This window comes from Dama dama, chromosome 15 (assembly GCF_033118175.1).
Source record: "Dama dama isolate Ldn47 chromosome 15, ASM3311817v1, whole genome shotgun sequence".
Taxonomy (NCBI): Eukaryota; Metazoa; Chordata; class Mammalia; order Artiodactyla; family Cervidae; genus Dama; species Dama dama.
Window position 1 is genome coordinate 57000794 of NC_083695.1, and position 25506 is coordinate 57026299.

Sequence of the window (25506 nt, forward strand, 5' to 3'; positions counted from 1 at the left end):
GGAGAAATAGTATAACCTTCAAAGAGCAAAAATTGGTTCTTGCATGGCAAACAATTCTTATTCTTTTTATATATAATGTGTGCATATATGTGTGTGTGTGTATACATACAATGTGTAGCAAATATAAAGTATATCCATGATATTATAATTCCATTGGGGTAGGTGGGGTAGGTGGAGGACAACTAGGCAAGTTGTCCTAAAAAAGCTCCTTAGGGAAGTGGTAATCTGCCAAGCCAGCCATCGTGACCTCACACTTGGTGCAGCTGAGTGTCAGCAGAGGTGTCCACGCCTGCCAGGTGCCCCAGCTCAGCGAGAGGCTCGCACCTGTCCTGGGCTTAAAATGCGTCCTGGCCTTGGGGTTCAAGAGGAACACTACTGCCTTTGGGGAGGAACTGAGGGCCATCCTCCCCAGAGTCCCCCGTCTGAATGTGGCATGGCTCCGGGATGCACTCGAAGACCCCAGGGAGAACCTGCAGACAGACTCTTTGGAAAGCCAAGATGAAGAGATTCTGGACACTTCCTTTGAAGACCTCTCTAAACCCAAGAGAAAGCACGCTGAGGGTCAGCAGGCTGTAGTGTTACAACCCCTGAAAATAAAGAAACTGATTCCAAACCCCAATAAGATAAGAAAACCACCCAAAAGTAAAAGAACTGCTTCAAAGTAATCTTGTATAAACCTGTCACTTGATACAGTTGTAAACAACACCTCATTAAGAAGCCTTGACATGAATAAAATGACTTTTACATATAAAAAAAAAAAACAAGATTGAGAAATACTCTACATCACTATCTCTATGTCCTCTCTCTTCCTGTTTCTTCTAGAGCATTCTCCAACCTGTTTTTCATTCCCAATGACCTACTTCCCAATGGAAGCTACTACTGTCAATGTTACCTATGTCCTTCATATTGCTAAATCCAAAGACCAACTCTTAAATGAAACTATAGGTAGCATTTGGTATAGCTTATCACTTCTTTCTACAGGCTTCCCTGATAGCTCAGTTGGTAAAGAATCTGCCTGCAATACAGGAGATCCCAGTTCGATTCCTGGGTTGCGAAGATCTGCTGGAGAAGGGATAGTCTACCCACTCCAGTGTTCTTGGGCTTCCCTTGTGGCTCAGCTGGTAAAGAATCCACCTGCAATGTGGCAGACCTGGGTTCAATCCCTGGGTTGGGAAGATCCCCTGGAGGAGGGAAAGCCTACCCACTCCAGTATCCTGGCCTGGAGAATTCCATGGACTGTATAGTCCATGGGGTTGCAAAGAGTCAGAGACAACTGAGCGACTTTCACTCTTCTTTCTACAAACATTTTCTTGGCACCACTATGCTTGGTTTGCTTCCTATATGAGGAACAGAATTGATGCAAGAATGATTGATTATTGAACATCTGGATTGCAACCAGTCTTCAACACACCACCTGCTATAATCCATATTACCCTCACTTCTTCCCTGTATCTTTATGGCTTCAGTCCATTTGGTCAACCCAGCTCTCTTATAGTCTAAATTCCACACAACAGCAGGAAAATACTTCTTCAAATCTAAGTTAGATTATGTCATTCCTTCAATGGCTTTCTATCTCATATGGAGTAAAGTCCAATGTCTTTACCACAACTTACAAATCTCTACATAATTGGGCCTCCCACTTTCTGTCTCCTCTTACCTCCTACCACTGCCCCTCCTTATACACTGTAGGGCAGCCACAACAACCCCCTTGTGAAATTCCTCATTCCTTGGGGCTTTTCTACTTGCAGCTACTTCTGCTAGACTATCCCTCCAGATAATCTCATGGCTCACACTTTCAGCTCCTACCTTGAGATCTCTGCTGCTCGAAAATCACTTTGTCTCAGATCTGCACATAAGTACTCCTTGTCACTTTTTATTTCCGTATTGCTTCATTTTCTTTCCCAGCACTTACTATCAACTCACATAGATATTTTATTTATTTTTCCTCCTCCTCCTGGAATAGAATATTATGCCTCCTCTCACTGAAAAAGAAATTCCTTGGAGCTTTACTTGGTTCACTGCTGTATTCAGGGTGTCTAGAACAAAGTCTAGCATATAGCAGATGGTCAATAAATATTTAGATAATAAATATTCAATATCTGAATAAAAGAGATTACAATTACCACTTTAAAAAAAATAAAGCTGGATTTTAAATCCTCTTCTTGGAGTTTAATTTTATAATCTCATATGCCTGTGGCAAATACAATCATCAAGGTATGAAAAATATTTAACAGTCCATAGAACGGAAGGCAAACTCTACTTTGGATGTGGTGATATTCTTTGTCTATCTCATGGAAGAAATTTTGGGAGAGACCAATATTTAAACAGTTCCTTCAAACCAACAGAGAATGCTACACTGGTAAACATAAAATGCTCTGTGCTAGCTACACAAGTACTTTTATAGATTCTAATTCTTTTCTGGAAGCACACATTCAAGTGAGAATGAGAAAAAGTCAGACTCTGGAAACAGGGTTCTGAAGAATTATAAATATGAATGTCTGGTCTTCATACAGCCATGTCTCATAGCTCTGAGACAACAGAAGAAGAAACTTCTTAAGTGAGACACATTGGTGGAAAAGAAAAACAAATCTGAGCAAAAGCTTATCCAGTGTGGAATGATGGTATTTTTTTTTAATCCCTCTCTTGCTCTTTTTTAATCTTAATGTTTTAAATTCCCTGCTTTAAAATTAGTAGTTGATTGTGGTGATACGTTCTTATTTGTGTTTAGCACATTTTATTTGAATCTTCAGATTTTTTCTATCAGAAAGCTAAGAATCCCAGTTCTCAAATTTCTTCTGTCTTTAGAATGTCTTTGCCAGCTCAGATGGGGAAAAGCTTAATTCTACTCAGTTGGTGACTCAGTTGGTGATAATGACGCAATTCAATAAAATATAGCTCTCCGCTCTCTCATCTCACCCCATCTCTAGTTTTGACATTCCTTTTTAAAGCATTTCTGTTATTGAAGAACGCTGATTGAAAAATAGAGTTCTAAGTTTAGAAGGAAGTACAGAGTAAGACAACATTAAGAAGGGATCTTTTCTTCCTTTAGAGTAGCAAACTTGTGATCTAGATTCATACCCCATACATTTATTCATACCCCATACATTTATTGACAGCATGTGTACAAGAAAAAAAGAGCCCAAATATTTACATTATAGGTGCATTTACATCAAGCATGGGGAGATCACACAGATAAGTGCAGAGTAAAGAGGTCAAAGGGTATATTGTCCCTGTTGTTATTAGAACCTAGAGAAAATCCGGATTTCAGATTTGCTACCCAACAGCTATGTGACCTTAGACAGGTTAATTTAATTTCTCTGAGTCTCACTTTTCCCTTCTACAAAATGGGAATAAAATACTTCTCCTAGGTAATTATAAAGAGTAAAACATATAATGTAGCCAAAAATGCTTAATAATAAATAAAACCACAAGATGCTATTTGATGTTGGTTCTCATCATCATCTAGTTAATCCTTGACCCTTTTTTTTTTTCATCACAAACAATTTGTTCTCTAGAGGGATATTTGTGCTAAACACAAATAAGAACATATTACCACAAGCAACTACTAATTTTAAAGCAGGGAATCTAAAACATTAAGATGAAAAAAGAGCAAGAGCAACATTCTACATTGGATATTAACATCCTCTGTCCTGCCAGGACATGGAGTGGTAATAAGTACAAGTAATATCAGAGTCTGGAGAAGGAAATGGCAACCCACTCCAGTATCCTTGCCTGGAAAATCCCACGGACAGAGGAGCCTGGGAGACTACAGCCCATGGGGTCCAAGAGTCAGACACAACTTAGTGACTCAACAGCAACAACTGTTAGAGTCAGGTCACTTGAAACTCCAAGATGGATAAAAGCCTCTGCCACTTCCACCGACTCCGGAGTTTTGGAAGGGTGACAGAGAGGGAGAAATTAACTTGGGTTGCCTATCAGGCATTTAGAGAGAGAATGGAAGATTAAGTGAAACCAATTCTCATTATTTACTATTTTGTAAATAATAATAAAAACAGCTAGATGAGACAGATATAAAAGGTGAAGATCAAGATATAATAAATAAAAGGAATTTAATAGTAATAATTGTTTATTTTCCCCTAAAACTGAGATATCAGTTCATAAGCTTGCAGGAAATGCCTAACAGAACAGCTAATATCTACAGAACTTCATAAACTGAATTATTTCCCCTCCTATGGAGATGATCTGTTGGAAAAAGCTATGAAGCATATTATTCGATGAATAAAGGACTTTTGTTTCCTGTGCTTCTAATCAAAGCCTTTTCAGCAAAATGTCAAGGAAAAATGAAGAATTTAAACTTCTTTTAGCAAAAAGAATTGGTTCTCATTTTTACAACAAGGATGATGGGAAATTCTAGAAGTTCCAGGAAGGAGGCTGAAGGTGTTCATTATGAGTTGTATTTTATCATTACATTTTATGATACATAATAAGTTCTGAGATTATGCATTTTTGTAGTCCTAAGCATCTATTTAAGAACTACTACCAAAGTTCTAAGCATCTATTTAAGGAGAAAGTGCATATGTTAAGATTGAAGCCTTTTGAATAACGTTCCCAAGTCTTCAAGTGTTTTATTCCTCTTCATCCAATTAGATAAAGCTGTTTCCCATCTCGGGGTCTCTAGGCAGGTTTTAAAAGGTGTGTGCGCTGTGTGCTCAGTCATGCCCGACTCTTTGCCACCCCATGGGCTGTAGTCCACCAGGCTTCTCTGCCCATGGAATTTTCCAGGCAAGAAGGCTGGAGTGGGTTGCCATTTCCTACTCCATGGAATGATCCTGACCCAGGGATCAAACACGCATCTCTTGCATCTCCTGCACTGGCGGGCAGATTCTTTAGCACTAGCGCCACCTGGGAAGCCTCTATAAAAGGTAGATTCTATATTTTTTAATGAACTAGGACCTCTTGTTTGTTCAACAGATGTTCATATCCAAGACTCACTGCATTCTACCCCAAATCCACATTTCCAGCTTTATCACCCCAAAATTCCCTACTGCAAAGCCCTTGCTCACACGAAGCCAATCTATTTTTCAGGTCCTAACATATAAAACAAGTGCTTATACTTTCAACTTTTTGCTAACATCAGTTTTCTCTTCAAAGCATTCTCCTCCTGTCCTTCTGCCTGTCCTTTGCGATACACTTCAGGCTGTGTCATTCGCCTGCTCAGTAAATAGAGACTGAGGGCCTACACGCGTGAGGCACTCACAGGGAGCAGGTAAGTCAGAGCCAGTTCCCATCTTTATGACTTTATATTCCCACAATCTACCAGGACAGACACACATTGCACAATGGATCAAGCCATTAATTAACTACAATTGTGATAGTGTCCAAATATGAGGCACATGAGGATAACATGTAATGGGAGAAATAGCCTGGTCTTCAGGGTTAGGAAGACATTATTATAGAAGCAATTTTGAACTGAATTTGAAGGATGAGAAGGGGGCTAAAGTAGGCCAGAAGGAGGTTAATAAGTAAGCTTTTTTGATGGGTTCATGGTTATTACTGGGGCTTCCCAGGTGGTGCTATGTTAAAGAACCCACCTCCCAATGCAGGAGATGTAAGAGATGCAGATTTGATCCCTAGGTTGGGAAGATCCCTTGCAGGAGGACACAGCAACCCACTCCAGTATTCTTGCCTGGAGAATCCCATGGATAGAGGAGCCTGGTGGGCTACAGTTCATAGGATCACAGAGTCAGACACAACTAAGGTGACTTAGCATGCACATACACACGAAAGTGAAAGTGTTAGTCACTCAGTCATGTCTGACTCTTTGAGATCCCACAGACAGTAGCCTGCCAGGCTCCTGTGTCCATGGAATTCTCTAGTCAAGAATACTGGAGTGGATTGCCATTCCCTTCTCCAGGGGATCTTCCTGACCCAGGGATCAAACCCAGGTCTCCCACACAGCAGGTAGATTCTTTACCATCTGAGCCATTGGGGAAGCCCATATGCATAGTTATCATTAAATTGGGGTCTATTAAAAAAAAAAAAAAAACACATAAGGGCTTCCCAGGTGGTTCAGTGGTAAAGAATCCGCCTGCCAATGCAGGAGACATGGGTTTGATCCCTGGGTCGGGAACATCCCTTAGAGAAGGAAATGGCTACCCACTCTAGTATTCTTGCCTGAAAAGTCCCATGGACAGAAGAGCCTAGCAGGCTACAGCCCACGGGGTCACAAAGAGTCGGACACAACTTAGTGACTAAACAACAACAATAAAAGCACAGTAAGGAATTTCTTGCCTTTCAGACATTAAAACTACAATAATATTTTTGCCCCTTTACCCTGGCTCTCTATAAAATTGGGGATAAAAAGCAATTAAAAAAGCCATTGGAGAAGGACCTGGCCAACTGCTCTTAGAGGGGTCTGAGAAATTATCAGCAAGAACAGGCCTTACTGCTCTGAGAGGCCTTACTGCTCTCAGCCCGACTGCTCAGTCAGTACAGGAAGAAGACTCAAGGGGATATGTAAGCTCAGCTTTATGAAGAATGTCACAATCCTGGAGAGAAGCTTTTCCCCCAGATCCTGCAGGGAGGGGGTAATTCCCCTCCCAAGAGGCCCCAAGAGAATAATTCAGAAACAAACTCTGGGTAGGGAACTCCCCAAAGGAGTAGCCAGGACCTTGTTTTCTAATGAGGTACTTCCTGAACTGAAGAACTTACAGGGGCTAGGGCAAAACTTTGCTGATGTGACTGCCTGGGAGAGATATTGCTGCTTCTGAGTTAGAGAAGGGGGCTGTTAACAGCCCCAGAAATGTTCAGCGTGAAGTTGAAATCTGCCCACTGGACCAAGAAAACATATCACATACTGTCTATATGGACCCATCACCAACCATCAGACAACAGGAATGAGGTGCAGGGAAACCTAGACCATCTTTTTACCACCACCAAGCTGCCAGTCAGTCACAGGAGTAATCAATGTCTCCCGGAGAGTACAGAGTCTGAAGGGAGGAAGGCATAGATATTCAAAGAGAAACTGAAAGGGTATGTGTATTGATATAAAATAGACCCCACAGCTCACCCTGCCACAAGCCCCTGGTACCACAGACAGGCCTACTTGGCACTAGGGATAGAGAGAAGGATTCTGAATCGAGACTGAAGTTCAAAAATAAGCACAGCTGAGTCTTAAAAACCAAGTATTTAACAGACAAAAGAGACTAGAAAGTTGGAGCACGTGACCAAGATGTCATTAAGGCACTCAACCTCTAGAAAGACATGGAGTTCAAGTAGGAAAATGTGAGGGAAGTTCCAGGAAAAAATAAAACTTCTCCATTTTTGCACCCATATAGTTCAGACTCCGTAAAAATGAGTAACAAACACAAAGTGACTATAAAGAAAATAGTGATAGTGTTGGCAAAGGAATAAATAAATGGAACAGAATAGGTATCCAGAAGCAGATGCAAGCATGTATAGAACTGAACTTGTGATAAATGTGGAATTTTGATTTAGTGAGAGTAAAAAACCCATACTAAATAAATGGGGCTGATAAAATTCGTACCACCAGGGCGGGGGGAAATGCCCACAAAACTAGATTTGTTTTCTCATATCTTATAAAACATATGTTACATATAAAGATTAAAATGTAAAGCATAAGAATTAAAATTATTAAAATATAATTTATAACATTTTTACGACTTTAGAATGAGAAAAATAGTCCTTAGCAAGTCAGAAAATGGAACATCTATGAAAGAAAAGACAGACATACTTAACTAAATAAAAATCTTAACAAATTATTAAGAAAAATGACAAAAGCAAAATGTAAATAAATAATAATCTAGAAAATATTTTGTAATATCTCTTACCTATGAAATACTTTAATGTCTCTTATGCATGAAATGCTCCTAAAAGAACAGCCCACTAGAAAAGAAAGCATAACAGATGACCAGGACATTTACAAAAGAGGAAATTCAAGTGACCAATAAACTTATGCCGTGAGGTTCAATCTTACTTTAAGTCAAGGGAAATACAAATTAAGGCAAGAATAAAGTCGCTGTTTTCATTTATCATTTTGGCAGAAATCTTAAAAGATTAATAAAAAATTTAAAATATTCAGTGTTAATGAGTATAGAGGCATTCTCAAACACTGAGAATGAGAACCATTACAAAATTTGGGGAAAGTAATATAGCAATATGTATTAAAACATACAGATGTCAGAATTCCAATGTTGATACTTTATCACCCAGTTTAGCAATAAACAGGAATGAAAAGGAAAAAAACTGGAAACCAGATGAATGCTATCAATAAACAATAAGAGGTGACAATCGAAATTCTAGTACTCCCAAACTACAGAAAATAATGCAACTGTTAAACAGAAATAAATTAGATGTATTTATCTAAAAGGACTGTTAATTTAAAATGCAAATTTCAAGACAATACACTTAGAAGGTACCCATATGCCTGGAGCAAGGTGTAGAAGAGCACTCACTAAACTGTTAACGTTAATTACTATACCTCCAGGGAGTAGAAAAGGAAGACAGCACAGAAAATGAATTATTACTTCAACTTTGGATTGTTTCAGTTTTATAAGATTACTAATCAGCTTTGTCATTTAAAGTAATGAAAAATTATTTGGGGGAGAGGAGAAGCAAGACTACTCACTTTTTTTAACTTACCCAACAAAATGTAATATAGTAAACATTCAAAAAATATTTGTGGAATGAAGTAGAGGGGAATAGGAGGGAGGTGAAATATGTTTAAATTTAAGTGTGTTTGCAATAGGTAAGAAGATAACCAACAATGGAATGACAAAGCACTGTAGATCGTATAAATGAACAATGTGAGGAAAGGAATAAGAATACTTGGTAGAGTTGGCCAATAAGAAAATGGGAAAAAGTGGGAAAAAAAGTAAAATAAAAAATAGACATCAATGTTAAGGATAAATACAATATAATTGTTATTTCATTAAATGTAAAAGGGTTGAATTCTCTTATCAAAAGAAAGAGACTTCATGTTAGATTTAGAAACTCTCAGCTAGATGGGTTACTATCTTTGTGGCTGGAATTATGACTGGTTTTATTTTCTTTTTACTTTCAAAACTTTCATAAATAAAGTATATCAATTATAAAATAAAATTCAAATTTAAAAAGTACATAATATCAAAAAAAGAAAGATTCTGAACAATTTTATACACCTTAAATATAAGCACTAAAGTGAAAATTGGTGATAGAATATCTGAAATCAGAGATTGGAAAGGAAAACAGAGTGAGGGGACAGTCTGAGGAGCTCTGTTTTGCTTGCTAGAGCACCAGTGTGAGAAACGAGTAGGGATGGTATGTAGGTAACTACTGAGAAGGTGGTTATTTACTAGTACATCTTTAGAAAGTAAAAAATGTAACCCCAGGATTTTTAATAGTTCATTAAAAACCTACCATCTGTGAATTTACTGAAACTTTTAAATGATTACACTTCAGATGAACAAGTGTTTTGACTTTTAAAATGTAAGCCAAGTAAGCATTTTTTGTACTGTGTGGACACGCATGTGTGCTAAGCCACGTCAGTCATGTCTACCTCTTTGCAATCGCACAGACTGTAGCCTTCCAGGCTCCTCTGTCCACGGGATTCTCCAGGCAAGAATACTGGAGTGGGTTGCCATTTCCTTCTCCAGGGAATCTCCCCAACCCAAGGATCAACTCTAGTCTCCTACATCTGCATTGGCAGGTGGGTTCTTTACCACTAGCGCCACCTGGGAAGCATTTTTAGATGCAGTCAAATAAATGATATTTTATTGGATTGAAAACTTCTGTACATTGAAGTAGAGTGGCATCTCCTTAGTGTAAAACTATGTACCTTAAGGCTTAAAGGCTTCTGCTCTTCCTTTAGTGGCTATATTCTAGAATTTTGATGACAGTTGCAGGTTCTCCTAATTTATAACTAAATATACATGTACATGTATACATGCATCTCCACCACTATTGTAAATCTCCATTGTACAAGTGTGGAGTATTATATTTCTAGATAAAGAATTTCTCATTTCTTTTGGATTATATTCATATATGCATGTGATCCTTTGGTTATTATAGTTTGCCTGCTTGAGACCTGTAGCTTTACCACATTTTTGCTATAATACAGCAAGTAGAAATTAAAGAACTCACCAAAATATGGTATTTAGGAAAAATAAACTCCCTTTTCTTCACCTTCCAATCTAGGAAAGAGACATTCAATGTTGTGTTTCTAAAGGTTGGGATAGCCACATACATACCCATAGTCAAAAGCAAAGTGTCTTTCTTTTGCAGTCTTAGATTGGATTAAGTTGGCAGATTCCTGAAAAAGGGAGGGGGAGGGGTGGAGATAAAATGCTTCAGGGACATGGGTTTGGGGGGATTCCTATCCAGGTGGAGACCTAGCTCTCACCTGCGTGCCCGGCCTGGCTGGGATCTTACTGCACAACGCCTATGGAGTATGTCTCTCAGCATGTAGAACAGTGGAAAGCTCTCGGTGTCAGTGCAGTGTTATCCCTTGAAAGGCATCCTTGAGTTCACACAAGGCATCACATCTAACCCATGTCAGAGGACCAGGGCTGGCCCAGTCCCACCCAGCAGAGATGATGGGGCAGTAACAATGACAACCTTATGGACTTAGGTCCCATGCCTCCTCTGGTTTTGGGCATTATAGAAGCCTGGGATTCCTGTGGGATCCCAAAGGGAAGGGAAGCAGCTCTAATGATGACTGAGGTTGGGTTTGCTATCAGGTGGATAGAAATATGGTCTAAGCAGATAATTTGTATATTTAGAGAAATGAAGGAATGAATGATCCTTTGCTCCCTAGTGTTGCAAAATCTAACTTAATATGATCACAGGATATTCTGGATACAAATACACCATTGTTTTGCAGGAGGGCAAATTAATATTTCTCATTGTGATCCCAATATGATTTTTATTGATATCCAAAATCCTTACTAGGAGATTTCTGGCTGCATTTTTGTAGGCACACATTTGAGTGATAATAATGAATCTGACTTGTCTACAGAGATGATTTGTACACGATCATTTGCTTATTCATAACCAAGAGCTCAGACCACACCACCTTATAAAAATGCTTTCCTGTTGGTTTTCCTTAAAACAGAACTTGACACTTGTCAGATGTAAAGCTCATCTGTTATTTTTGTGCTCACACACAGCCTAATGAGAACACCTGGCCAGTGGGCTTTGCATCTTCTAAATTTACATGAGCTAGCATTTAGAAAAAATGTCAGGAACATGCGGACACTTAAGAAATGTTTCCATCATGGTGCTTCCTCAGAGGTAGGGGTGATCCTATGAACAGTGTACATGGAGGTCACATGGGTGGGTGCAGATGTTATGACCTGGTGTTTATTCACTGACTTTAGTACAGGTTTGGGGTGTGGGGTAAAGAGATGTAGCGGAAGAGTGAGATTGTACCTCCCTCTGAAAGAGGAGGCTTTCATAAAAATGTCACTGCTGACTTGTGAAAAAGCTCTGATAATGGCTTATTCCTCTTACAAAAGTGATCAACTCATTAATCAAAAGTTAATTAATGTAGGGTTTTCAAGGCAATTGTCATGTTCTTTCATAACAGTGAATATGTCTGTGATGTGTTCTATTTGTAAAACCCTGAAAGTAAAATAGTCACTATTGTTTAATCCCCAACACTAAACATACAACCTTTTAAACAGACATCTCAGAACTCTTCATTAAGGGTAAAGAAGTCGTAAACACGAAAAAGTTACTGGCAGTATTAATATCAACACTAACAAGTTCTTACTGTGTGCTCAGCATACTTCTAAGTCCTCTACTCAGGCTATCCCATGTAATCTTCACTAAATCCTATGTGGTTAGATAATGTTACCTATCCTCATTTTATGAAGATGGAAACCGAAACCCAGAGAAGTTAAGCAATTTGCCCCAGATCACCCAGACATTAAGAGGCAGGGCTGGGTTACAAATTCTGGCTCTGTCTCTTAACTCCCTCCACAGAGTAGCCAATGATAAATAAGTAAACACCAAGTGATCAGAACACTTTCTGTGAAGCACATTTTCTGTGAAACGGATTTCATTTCATTCCGGCTTCCCCCTGGAAGCTCTGAAGGACAGAGGCTGAGCTGGATCCTGAAGGGGAAAGAACACAGAGGAGGTGTCAAATTGTGCTGGGCAACGGGAGCTCTGTGAACAAAGCACAGGTGAAGCATGTGTGGTTCATTCCAAGACCCCAGAGGAGACTGGGATCCCCAAAGGAGGCTGGCTCAATGACTCCCCTTGCCTCTCTCCTCTCTCCTCCTGGCGACTCTTCTGACCTGTGGCCACGAGCTCAGCTCAATGCAGACCCTCACTTCTGCTCCCACCCAGTCCGTCTCCTCTCTCTCGGGGTCTCTCTGTGTCTCTACCTCTCTTCCTTTTTTGCATCCTTCCATTCTCTTTTCCTTCCTTCCTTCTTTCCTTTCTTTTCATAAGAAAAATTTATCACTCTGTTTTAAGGACCAAACTATGAAGGATGCATATTCATTAAGACCCTTTAAACTACTCATTCCTCTCATCTAAGCATGTGGGAGAAAACCTAAAGAGCCCCATAGAGGGGAAGGTCGGGTGCAGAGAAAAGAAACTTCTCATGTTCCTCATTCCTCAAAACGGAGAAGGCAATGGCACCCCACTCCAGTACTCTTGCCTGAAGGAGCCTGGTGAGCTATGTAGTCCATGGGGTCGCTAAGAGTTGGACATGACTGAGTGACTTCACTTTCACTTTTCACTTTCATGCATTGGAGAAGGAAATGGCAACCCACTCCAGTGTTCTTGCCTGGATAATCCCAGAGATGGCAGAGCCTGGTGGGCTGCCGTCTATGGGGTCGCACAGAGTCGGACACGACTGAAGCGACTCAGCAGCTGAAGCAGCAGCATTCCTCAAAATCACTCAGCACATCCCATCTGCTTTATTTTCACAAGGTTTATCCCACTCTTTTCCACTGCCTCTGCCACTTTTCTAGCAAGAGAATGAAACAACTATGGCAGGAAAGTCAGGATGTGCATCTCAGATGTTCCATTACAACTGATGAAGAGCTCTATTGAAATGCATGTGCTCAGTCACCTCAGTCATGTCTGACTTTGGAAGCCCATGGACTGTGGCCCTCCAGGCTTCTCTGTCCATGAGATTCTCTAGGTAACAATATTGCAGTGGGTTACTGTACCTTCCTCTAGGGGATCTTCCTGACCCAGGGATTGAAGCTGCATCTGCATTGCAGGCGGATTCTTTATGGCTGAGCCACTAGGGAAGCCCCCTTTAAATGTGTAGGAAACATGAAATCAAAACAATGATATTTGAAAGGTGTTTCTTTTTTTCTTGACCATACTTTCTCCTGTCCAGCCCCTAATACATTATATGAACTGATACAGGACTGATGACGTCTTAAATTGCTCATGAGGGTGAAAGAAGCAATTAGCCTCAAAGTTCCTCCTAATCCTAAAATTCCATGATCTATTGACATTCACGCTTTTATCCTAGTATCATTAACCAGGGCGCAAGCCAGAACCGGTAGACTCTAAGATTCACTGACTTCTAGGAGCTTATAATCAAGTTTGGAAATAAAAGAGACATTCATTTGGCAGATACTGACTGAACAATAACTATGATGTGTGGGTCTGCATGGAGATGCAGGAGACACGGGTTTGATCCCTGGGTCAGGAAGATCCCCTGGAGGAGAAAAAGGCAATCCGCTCCAGTATTCTTACCTGGAAAATCCCATGGATAGAGGAGCCTGGTGGGTTACAGTCTGTGGGGTCTCAAAGAGCCAAACATGACTGAGCATAGTACATGGTGGGTCTGTATACAAAATGGTATTTGATGCTGGGTGGGGATGGAGTGGTCTATAGGAGCCGTTTCCTCTGAATTTTATGGCTTAGTGGGGAAGACACTTACTGAAAAAAATAAGTATCACAATAAAATCTGAGGAGTACTATGATAGGGCAGACTGTGCCAAACAGGCTTAACTGGGAAGAAAAAACTCCCATAAGTGTACCTGTTAAATATACAGATTCCTGGGCTCAATCCAAAGAGTAAGAATCAAAATCTTCTCAAAGCTGCCCCTTGTTGTTGTTCAGTCGCAAAGTCGTGTCCAACTCTATGAGACCCCATGGACTGCTGCACACCAGGCTCCTCTGTCCTTCACTAGCTCCTGGAATTTGCTCTGACTCATGTCCATTGAGTCAATGATGCTATCTAACCATCTCATATTCTGCCACCCCACTCTCTTTTTGCCTTCAATCTCTCCCAGCATCAGGGTCTTTTTTTCAGTGAGTTGGCTCTTTGCATTAGGTAACCAAAGTATTGGGCCTTCGGCTTCAGCATCATTCCTTCTAATGAATATTCAGGGTTGATTTCATTTAGGATTAACTGCTTTGATCTCCTTGCTGTCCAAGGGACTCTCAAGAGTTTTCTCTAGCACCACAGTTCAAAAGCATCAATTCTTTGGCACTCAGCCTTCTTTATGGTCCAACTCTCATGGCCGTAAACAACTACTGGAAAAACCATACTTTGACTATACAGACCTTTGTCAGCCCCTTAAGTATTTTTTTAACTCACAGTGTTCATTAAGGAAAGTTTGAGAAACATGGTGAACAAGAATGAGCAGGACATTGTGGGAATTCACAAGTACAGGAAACAATCAGTAATAGCAAGGTCTAAGACACTGTGCCTAAAAGTGGTTATGTGTATAGGCCCTGAAATCACACTACTAAGGCTCACATCTCACCATCACCACCAGAAATGGAAATTATAGCCATTAGAAGCGTTGTGAGGATCAAGTGAGTTAATCTCTATAATATTAATATATAGAGAGTAGCACAGTTATAAAGTGAAAGTGAAAGTGTTAGTCGCTCAGTTGTGTCCGACTCTACGAGACTCCATGGACTGTAGCCCGCCAGGCCCCTCTGTCCATGGAATTCTCCAGGCAAGAATACTGGAGTGGGTTGCCATTCCACAACCAGATGGCAAATCATGAATCACAAGACATTCACTATATCGTGCATAAAGCATCCTTATTCTCCCAAGTGGGAGAATGTAATAATTAACTGCCAAAACCACTAGCTCTGTTTTTCCTGTAAAAAGGAAAATAGGGAAAGGGGGAAATAGATAAGGGAAAATCCAGACCATGCTGTAATCCAAAGGGAAGTCTTTCAGGTTAGAGATGGCTCTATATTGATTCTACGAGTAGACATGATTGAGAAAGAGGGACAGAGAGAATGAGAAGACAAGAACAAAGGAATCCAGAGACACAGGTCGGCACGAATGTGAGACCTGTAGCACAGCCCTAGTTCTGTCACTAATTGCTATAAACTTTCGGGTAAGTTAGTTAATTATCATGGGCCTAAATTTATTTCCTTGTGTGAATGGAGTTTGTGAATTATATTACAGATAATTATATATATAGCCTATATTTCAGTCTTACTCATAGTTCTCGACCCAGGGATGGAACTTGTATCTCCTGCATTGCTGACGGATTCTTTACCCTCTGAGCCATCAGGGAAGCCCCCAGTTCTCTGGAGTTAAAAAATTTGGAGGGAAACTGCAATATATACTGTGTCCACTAGATGGCGATAGATAGCTTTGTAAATAGAGGTCTTCCATAAACATTGAAGATGACTAATCATTGGAAAAGACCCTGCTGCTGGGAAAGATTGAAGGCGGGAGGAAAAGGGGATGACAGAGGATGAGATGGTTGGCAAGGATCACCGACTCAATGGACCTGAGCTTGAATAAACTCCGGGAGTTGGTGATGGACAGGGAGGCCTGCCGTGCTGCAGTCCATGGAGTCACAAAGAGTCAGACACGACTGACAGACTGAACTGAATTGACTGAACAAGCAAGCAACACTGTTTAAGGTTCTCCAAAAACAGAGAGATGACAGTAATTTCTCATACCGAGGTCCTTATTGAGATTTATAACATAAAGAGAAATCATGTATTTTTAATCCCTTTGTTTTAGACCCACAGGTATTCAAGGGTCATGTTAGGACATTCTGTTTTTAACCTTTACTGCTAGAGTGGGTTATTTCATAACAACGAAGTAAACACAGAATTATTTGCATGAAGGCCAATTCTGAACTGAGCTGGAACAACACCCCAAAGATCCTTGCCCTCAGTCAAAAGTACTAAGTCAATCATTCTTAAATTTTTTCATCACAAAGAGCCTATATGTTCGCTCTTATCACATCCAAATCTTTGGGGTCCCAGAGATTGTAGGACCCCACAGACTGTAGCCCACCAGGTTCCTCTGTCCATGGGATTTTTAAGGCAAGAATACTGGAGTGAGTGGTCATTTCCTCCTCCAGGGGTTCTTGCCAACCCAGGGACTGAACTCAATTCTCTGGCGTCTCCTACATTAGCAGGCAGATCTTTACCACTGAGCCACCTGGGAAACCCCTAAAGAGCCTGTGTATCCTATCACTAAAACAGAAAAGGAAAAAGAGATCTATTTCCTTTTCAGCATGATACACTTTTAAAATGGTGTAAACATTACATTTTTTATACATTTTTTATAGTAACAGTAAACTACCTTTATTTTTAAAGTTATGACTGTTCAAAAAATTATGATAAAGAAAATGAAAACCATCTTGAAGCAGTAACAGTGCTATTAAACTATTTTTGGTAGACACAGAAGAAAAAGTGATGCATCTTTTTATCCTTTTTAACTTAAAAATATTTCAAAATCTTTCCATGTTAGTAAATAAAATGATCACTAGCATTTAATAGTTCACAGATAGGTATTTACAAAATTTATGGAACATACTTTAACTGAAATGTCTGGTCTTCTGTGACAACACTGTTTCAAATTGATAGAAATGGCCCTATTTAAAGATGAATAACGATTAGGCAGGAACCTATGCAGAGGAAAGGAAGACAATAGAACATAACAGACCCTAACAAATAAGCTGAGGAAAAGACATTAGAAAATATTTTTCTAGGAAGCAGATTAGTTCAACAAATACTCAGGCAATGAATGACCTAAAAACAGTGAAGAAATCTATGACCTCTTTAAAACAATATCTCAAGGAAGGGAGCAAAAGGAATACATTTGGAAGCAACATGGATGACATAGAGGAAGGCTAGAAATAGAAAGTAAAAAATAACAGAAAGATCAAAATTGAAACTGAGTTAAGACAAATGGCAGATATTTGTGTATTGAATTTTTTAAGATACTCTGGGATCGTAATAAATGGAACAAAGATAAATCATTATTTAAGTACTAAAAGGAAACTGAGCTGAAAATAAGGGAAAAGCTGAATCCTCAAATAAAAAACAAGTAACACAGTCTGTGAAAAACTGACACAAAGCTATTAACAATAAGATATATCTTTACGAAGTTACTGGACTCAGAAATAAACAAATAAAAAAGTACTTCTAAAATAAATATCTCCAAAAGGCTAAAGTAAAAAGGATGTACCAGACAAATGAAAATAAAAGAACAATCATCTTACTTATCAGTCAAGGTTGATGTGAAAGCAAAATAAAATAAAAATGACACTAAAGAAAGAATTTAAAGGGTATAATTTTAATGGAAACATATTATGAAGCAAATACTATAGTATCAAAAATTCATAAAGCAAAATTCACCTTCCCAAACCCCAGGAAACCAGCAATACAGTAATAGTAGAGTTAAGTTATCTCTCTCAACCCAACACAGTTCAGCTACTCAAAAAATAAGACTATAGATGATCTAAATAAAATTATTGATTAGCAGGCCCTTGAACATCTTAGGACTCAGTCTGTGTCATGGTGTGATACTTTTTATGTCATTTAATACAAATATTGAGAAATATTTTTAAAATGCATCACTAACGGGTCTCTCATTACAAACAAAGCTATGTAGCTTTAAAAACTGGAATATGCAATTTATAATACAACTGAATACATGGGCCAATAACCATGTTTTAGTTAAAAGTTACAATATGTTATTTAACACTGTCTCAAAATCAATTCAATTTCTATAGAATCCATGACAATAAATTATCCTACTTTAAAGTGACTTTGGTAGCACACTAGATAGAGATGCATGAAAGAGATCTTTGACGTTAGTTTTCTAGCTTGCCTATAGCCATCTAATAAATATTCCAGTCCTTTTTATATTCCTATCTCACACAGTACTAGAAAAGAAGCTATATATTGTTACTGCATGGTAGAACTGATACTCAAACTGCTTTCAAGATGAAATATCCAGCTCCATTCTTCCTCAGAGAACAAGCTCTATTACAGTTCTAAATCTAAGATCTATAAACCATACTTATTGCCAGGTTTCTTTCCAATGGTGACAAAAGGCCATTTCTCAATCAAATCCAATGTCACCTTCAGTCACGCAATAAAGTCAGAAGCTACAGGCATGTCACATCCTTGAAGTCTTGCCACCATCACCAGACTCTGTCTTGTTTCAACTCATGGAATTCAAGGCAATATGAAGTATCATCCAGAAATCAATGACTTTGATGTATCAGGTTCACTCAAAACACGATGAAGGTCAGGGAAATAATCAGTTAAACCTGGAACAGGTAGACGCAAAGCCGAGCTTATAGAAAAGCTCTTCTTGAGAATCCAGATAACAGGGAACTCTATAGAGACAGAAACTAGCTTATTGTCTGCTTAGAGCTGGGGGCAGGGATGGAAGATGGAGGGATGGAAGTGAGAGCTATTGACTGCGGGAATGGTTTCATGTCATTGGAAATCTGAAATAAATACCATTGAAATACACACTTCAGGTGGATGGGTTGTTTAGTATGTGATTTAGTCTCAAAGCTGTTTTTTACGAAAAGAGGTGGAAGAAGATAGGTAAAGGGGTAGTCCAACAAATTTTAGTCAGTGAAGAACCTGAGACTCATCTCAGAACAATTCAAGATAAAGTTTACCATGTCTGTCACATAATCAATGTTTACATCATAAAAATCTTTTTTTCCAGAATAGCCACAAAGAGACTGTTCTTCTTTTGGGTCAAACTACTATATCTTCCTCAAAAATACTTCTTAAAGACAAGAACAAAAAGAGAAATACTCAATTTTTAATTTTTTTAAAAAAAGTCTGGATTGCAGTTTGACCGAGACTAGTATCATGAACCAGGCCATATTATCTGTTTTTAGAACATGCAAATCAGTAGAACCCATATCTACCCTTTGCTAAGGCAGTTAAGCTGAATTCACTCAGATCAGAGAAAGCCCAGTCCCTGAGGTAAACAGCGCGGGCTGAGACTCACAGTTGGCGATGTCACCTCGAAGCTGCAGAATCTGAGGAGCAGGCATCGTGAGGACAATGACATCAAACTGCTCAGAGGAGCCCGTTTCCCTGGAGACTTCCCACTTGTTGTTTCTCAAATTGATCTGGGTCACACGTTGTCTGAAGCAGATATCAGCGCCTGTTCCAAAAGCAAAATCATGCTGACATAACTGGGATTTTCCACACGAATGAGGGGGAAGAGAAGTCACAAACTGGATCCAGTCAGATGAGTAGAATGTGAAGTTCATCTCCTACAGCTTCCTGGGCTTCACTTTCTATCTCACGTAATGGGACTCCCTCCCTTCTGGTACTGTTAGACTTCCCTGTCATTGCCTGCTGGGGGAAAAAATACTACTCCAGTTAATAACAACAGTAACCATGGTGATCTTTCATTAATCATCTACTGTATGCCAAGGCTATGCCAAACACTAGATATACATTATACTAATTCATTTCACAGAAAAGGAAACAGATTTAGAATTGTCATGCCATGATTTAAATCCATATCCTTCTGACTATAAAGATCAGTATCTTGGTAGAGCAAGTATACAGCTTAGTAAAGGTGTTAAGGATTCTTCTCTCCGGTAATATTCCTTATTAAAAATATCAATATTCTCTATTAAACCTGAAAAAGTAACTCTGTAAGCAAAATCCAAGTCTCATCAATAGATTAATTATCTTAATTAAGAATCAAAATTAAGAAAAATACAATCTGGAATATCCTCTCTTTTCCCTTCTTTGCACTTATCACAAATATACTTTAATAATTATTTGAGTACTTATATGATTGATATTTTATTTCCTTTTAATTTGTAAGCTCCATGAGTTTACACCTATTTTTTCTACGTATAGCATATATAAAGTATTGTACTGGGAACAGAGGTATTTAACCAATATTTGTTTAAGAGAATGAATTATGAACTGAAAGCTAGGAAAATATAATTGTATCATTAAGTCCCCTTGGTATACCAATTCTTACCTCACATTCTAGTTTTCAGAAAACTTTCATTTTAAAACAAATCTACTTTTATTTGGCCTCATGAATAGAAAGGAAATAAATGAAAATGGAATAAAGGGGGAAAAAAGGACACTAAAAGATCCTGTCCATCATTGCATGTGACATCTCATATTCCTAACTACTAAGAATCCAGCTTAAGTCCAACCTTGGCATGAAGCTCCCTTTCCGTAGCTATTCTAGCTCAGTGTGCTATTCTCAATGAGCTATTCTAGCTCATCTCCATAATCACTGCCTTTACCACTCACTCGGACACTGATTCAAAGCATCTCTATGTTTTAGATATGTCTTGCTAAGTCGCTTCAGCCGTGTCTGACTCTTAGCAACGCTATGGACTGTAGCCCACCAGGTTCCTCTGCCCATGGGATTCTCCAGGCAAGAATTCTGGAGTGGACTGCCATGCCCTCCTGCAGGGGATTGTCCCATCCCAGGGATGGAGCCCACATCTCTTACATCTCTTGCACTGGCAGACAGGCTTTTTACCACTGGTGCCACCCGGGAAGCCCTAGACATGTCTCATCAATCCCCAAATACTCTAGGGCTCCTCCATGTCAGGTCTCTAGATCTCATACACCTTTATATCTTTCATATTCCCTTGAATAACTCTACAATATAGTAATTACAAGTTTTAAAATTCAAATGCAAATATGTTAGAAGGACCGATGCCCTCAATCTCTTTGAGGCAATTAGAGTCTTTCTGTTCAAAGAATTAGAGCAATGGTTTGTAAATAGCATTCGAACTTGCCTGAGGGTTTCTCTAAGGACCCTCTTCAGGGAAGGTGCAAATAATTGGTGCTTTGAACTCACACCCACCATTCCCTTGACTCCAACCAGAGCGGTTCCACTTCCCTCTCTTCAGTTCCTTTAGGACGTCTTTCCCCTGACTTGGTTGCCTCACGTGTCTCTCTCTCTCTAGTCCTGGCCCTGATCCAGACTTCAAGTAAGTCAACTAACTTTATAAACTTTATTCAGTTGTGTTTTCACATAATATTCCTTTGAAAACAGCATTACATTGGTTTTGCTTTTGGTGGTCAGTAGGAGGGTGTGGTTAAGAGAACTGAACTACACTAACTTTTAACAGAAATTCTTCATATCCAGTCAAATGCCTTAGACATATATCTCAGTGGTCCCGAAGTGTTCTGCAAGATAAATATCAGTGGTTCTCTAGGTGTGGACCTCAGACCAGAAGCACCTTGGAACTTGCTAGAAACACAAATTCTCAGGTCCCAACTCAGACCTGAATCAGAATCTGGGAATCAGGTCTAGTAGTCTGCATTTAAGAAGCCTCCGGCTTTGTTACCATGCACATTAAAGTGTGAGAACCACGGCGGGTAGATAAATAGACACAAATCTAACACTGCAACTGGCAAAGCCACTCAAAAACAGTATTTTCCAAGAATTAGGGGCAGTGGTATACCTGCTCTAGCCAGGAAGTTTTCCTTTCCAATTGTGATGATTCAAGTTTCTGGGAAAGTAGCATTTCCTTGTGAAAGTAACTAATAACTTTTGAAAGGACCACATGACCAAATCTAAGGCTCTGGAAGATCATTTTTAAACAGCCAGAAAACTACATAAAAATGTTCAGTCTGAGCTTAGTAAATGTCACCATGTCCCTGTGTTGCATATCATTTTTCAGAGGTTTCTCACTGTATTTAGGATTAAGTATAAAATCTTAATAGTGCTTACAAAGCCCCTTATGATCTGGCCCCTGCCTTACTCTTGAACTTCACCTACTGTTTTCTCCCTCATTTACTACCCTCCAGTCACAATGACCTTTTCATTCCATAAATGCACCATCTTCCTCCTACTTGAGAATAGTTTCAACTTGATATGTCCATTGCATGCAATTCTCACCACTCAGCTCTTGGCCTAGTTCACTCTTGCTCACCTTTCAAGTATCTATGAAAACATTAGTTTCTTAGAGATGCTTTTCCTGACACATCTCCCCTTTCTCACTCTTTTCAGACTCACGTTAACTTAGGTACTATTACTTTAGCTCACTCATTACACTCTCACTTTTTCTTCTTAGCATTTATTATGTACATTTTTATGTGCATGAAATTAGTTTTTGTCTTTCCCTCCAACTATGCTCTACATTAACAAAGGTGAGGTTCAATGTGTTTTACTTACCACTGTTTCCCCAGCATATATTTCATAAAAAAATTTTTTTAATCTACAGATAGCTACAAAGATATCAAACTACAAAGAAATTTTAACCATTTTACAAAGGCAAATAGGTTTCTGTTATGTATTTATTCAATGCCTATCCCCTGCCTTCCTCCATGTTAGAAAATGTTAGTCACGTTTGACCGTTTGTGACCCCAGGGACTATACCCTGCCAGGCTCCTCTGTCCATGGAATTCTCTAGGCAACAATGAAGTGGGTTGCCATTTCCTTCTCCAGGGGATCTTCCTGACCGAGGGATAGAACTGGTCTCCTGCATTGCAGGCAGATTCTTTACTGTCTGAGCCACCAAGGAAGCCCCTCCATGTTACAGCATCTAAATTTATCTTTCTCCAATAATGTCCTACAAACAGGTTTCAGTTCAGAACTACTGAGATGGACCAGTAAGCAGTGTCTAACTACAAGCATGGCTTAAAGTTCACTGCGGAGTGCTTAACCAAGGTCTCAGGTTACCCTCTACCTTCTCTCTGAAAGACACTGTTATGGATGAGTGCCATGATCACCTGCCTAGGAGCCATTTTGAGACAGAACTGCCCAGGCTTAATTCCCTTACATTAATTTTAGAAAGAAAATAAACACAAAAGTAAAAAGGGAGAATATGATAAAATTAAATATTGCTAGAAAGAAGTCACACTGGCTGATAGTTATCTGCAAATTAAACTATCTTTTCTAATAAATCATTTCGGTTGGCCAAAAAGCTTGTTCAGACTTTTCCATGACATCTTACAGAAAATTCCAATGAACTTTTTGGCCAAACCAATATGTTGTCCATGTTGACTTTCAATTGTTAGTCCATGTCCCTTTTTGAAGTAGACGGTAAAATAAAAACAAATAAATACAGCAATAGTTCTTCCTGTGGCAAAATGAAAGTGAAAGTCACTCAGTTGTGTCTGACTCTGCAACCCATGGACCATACAGTCCACAGAATTCTCCAGGCCAGAATACTGGAGTGGGTAGCCATCCCTTTCTCCAGGGGATCTTCCCAACCCAGGGATGGAACCCAGGTTTCCCACATTGCAGGCAGATTCTTTACCAGCTGAGCCACAAAGCCAAACCAAATAAAAGCTGCTCACCCTGTCCTAGAAACTAAATTCATCCTCTTATGAATGATTTAATAATATGGGCCTTATTCAAAAGCAAAAGGGCTTGGTTAATCACTGTCCAAATGTCACAGAAAGAACCATCATGTGACTGATCTTCCCAAGTGCATAAAGAAATATATGGCAAGACTCCTTGGTAGCCCCTTCCTTCCCCCTGGGGCAGGGACTAATCAGTGAAAGAGGAGGCCCAGGGGCAGGGCTCCATGAGTCTGTTCTCTTGAACCAGGGTGGGATGGGAGCATCCTCTCAAACTGTATGGGAAAAACCAGGAAGGAAAAGATGTTAAATCAGAGGTCTGAGGCCTTCTCATCGTCCTCCGTGGGATCCTCAAAAGGTAATGACAACAGGGTCAGCTTAAAGAGAGTGCTGGCGTCTTACTTACTAGTTAAGCCATTATAAGCAATGTACTTAACTTGTCTGAGTCTCATTTTTCTCATTAGTAAATGAGGATAATGGTAACTACTATGAATGGTTATATAATAATTAGAAATGATGTATGCTAAATGCCTAACACAGCATCAGATTAATAGGTTTTAACAAATGATAAAGTAGTTTTTATTCTTTTGAATTTCTCCTACTCCTACAACAATGACAACAAAAAATAAATAAAACAGAAAAATAGAAAAATCACATTTTATTTACTCAGAAGACAGCATTAATTGGGAAAACAGGAAGTAGGTAAAATTAATGCCAATAAATAATTTTCTTTGTAATAAGCTTAATGTGAATACATGAAACAATAAGTGAGAACAGAACACAAGTGGCATGTGCCTATTTCCTCCTACCCTTTACCACTCATTCTGGAAAACTGGTCTATTTAAATATTGGCTTTAGATATTTGAACCTATTCTAAAGCATATTTGGCTGGACATACTCCTTACAGATAATTTCCTTGTAAGTCTGGTTGCAAACTAAGTAAAACTGGTGGTATCATAAGATTGTAGGGATGTGAACTCAACTGATTCCCAAATGTAAAGTAAATCTGGAATGACCTGGCAGTTTGGGGTGTTATACACTGAACACATGCAAAGATCAGCTTCATTTAAGATTATTTTTTAAGCTAACATTTATCAAGAGATTTCTAAGTATATGGCCTATTATTTGCTTGAATTGGCAATGGGTAGATTATATCCTTTATTCTTCACAAAACTTTGCAGTAGGTATTGTTACTGCTCTCATGTTTCCAGTGAAAGAACTTAAGTACAGATTTTAACACTTTCCTAATATTACACAGCTAGGAAAGGGTGGTAGAATGTGAATTTGAATCCAGGTCATTCTGACTCCAGGGACTCTCTCAACTTTCATTGGGGAAATACTAAAATAGGATAGGATCCATTTATAGGCAGAAAGATTTAAAGAAGTTTAAAGAATGTTTAAAGGGATACAGGGGCTTCCCTGGTGGCTCAGGCAGTAAAGAATCCATGTGCAATGCAGGAGACCCAGGTTCAATTCCCAGGTTGGGAAGATCCCCTGCAGAAGGGAATGGCTACCCACTTCAGCATTCTTGCCTGGAGAATTCCACAGACAAAGGAGCCTGTCGGGCTATAGTCCATGGGGACCCAACTGAGTGACTAACACTTTTTCGAAGGGATATAATTATAAAATTTTGAATGGTATAGATGGTTTATAAAACCTCTAATAATAGATCTCGGTAGAAGGTGGAAAGACCTCTTGAAACATTACAAAGATAATATTAAAATAAACTAAGAAAAAGTTTATATACACTCAAATTATGTAGGCCTTGAACTCAATTATATAAAAATTATTTTTTAAAAAAGCAGAAAGTATGTCACAGAATGAACTTACAACTGACTTACATATTATTGTGACACTTTTCCCTGCTAATTTCTGTTATTTTCCAGATTTTCAACTATTAGCATGTAATTCTTTTTTAAAAGTTACTTAAATATTTCACATAGTGATAAGAAAATCTAAAGTACTCATGCTCTCAAGAGACTGTACAAAGTATAAAGAGGTTTTTAGGAAGAACTGGTTAAA

General features: G+C 39.0%; 1 protein-coding gene and 1 pseudogene across 2 annotated transcripts in view; one reads left to right on the plus strand and one right to left on the minus strand.

The window, feature by feature from the left end:
• The window catches only part of LOC133070567 (ribonuclease P protein subunit p38-like), a 39130-nt pseudogene extending 38425 nt beyond the window's left edge, over positions 1 to 705 (plus strand).
• The window catches only part of RNLS (renalase, FAD dependent amine oxidase), a 267915-nt gene that overhangs the window by 236703 nt on the left and 5706 nt on the right, over positions 1 to 25506 (minus strand). For both annotated transcript variants that reach the window (XR_009696103.1, XM_061162117.1), the window contains exon 4: positions 19190 to 19348. Coding sequence is in view for 1 of the 2 variants with exons in the window: in XM_061162117.1 (XP_061018100.1) it covers positions 19190 to 19348 (159 nt within the window). In the remaining variant the exon portion in view is untranslated. The remainder of the gene's footprint in view (positions 1 to 19189; positions 19349 to 25506) is intronic.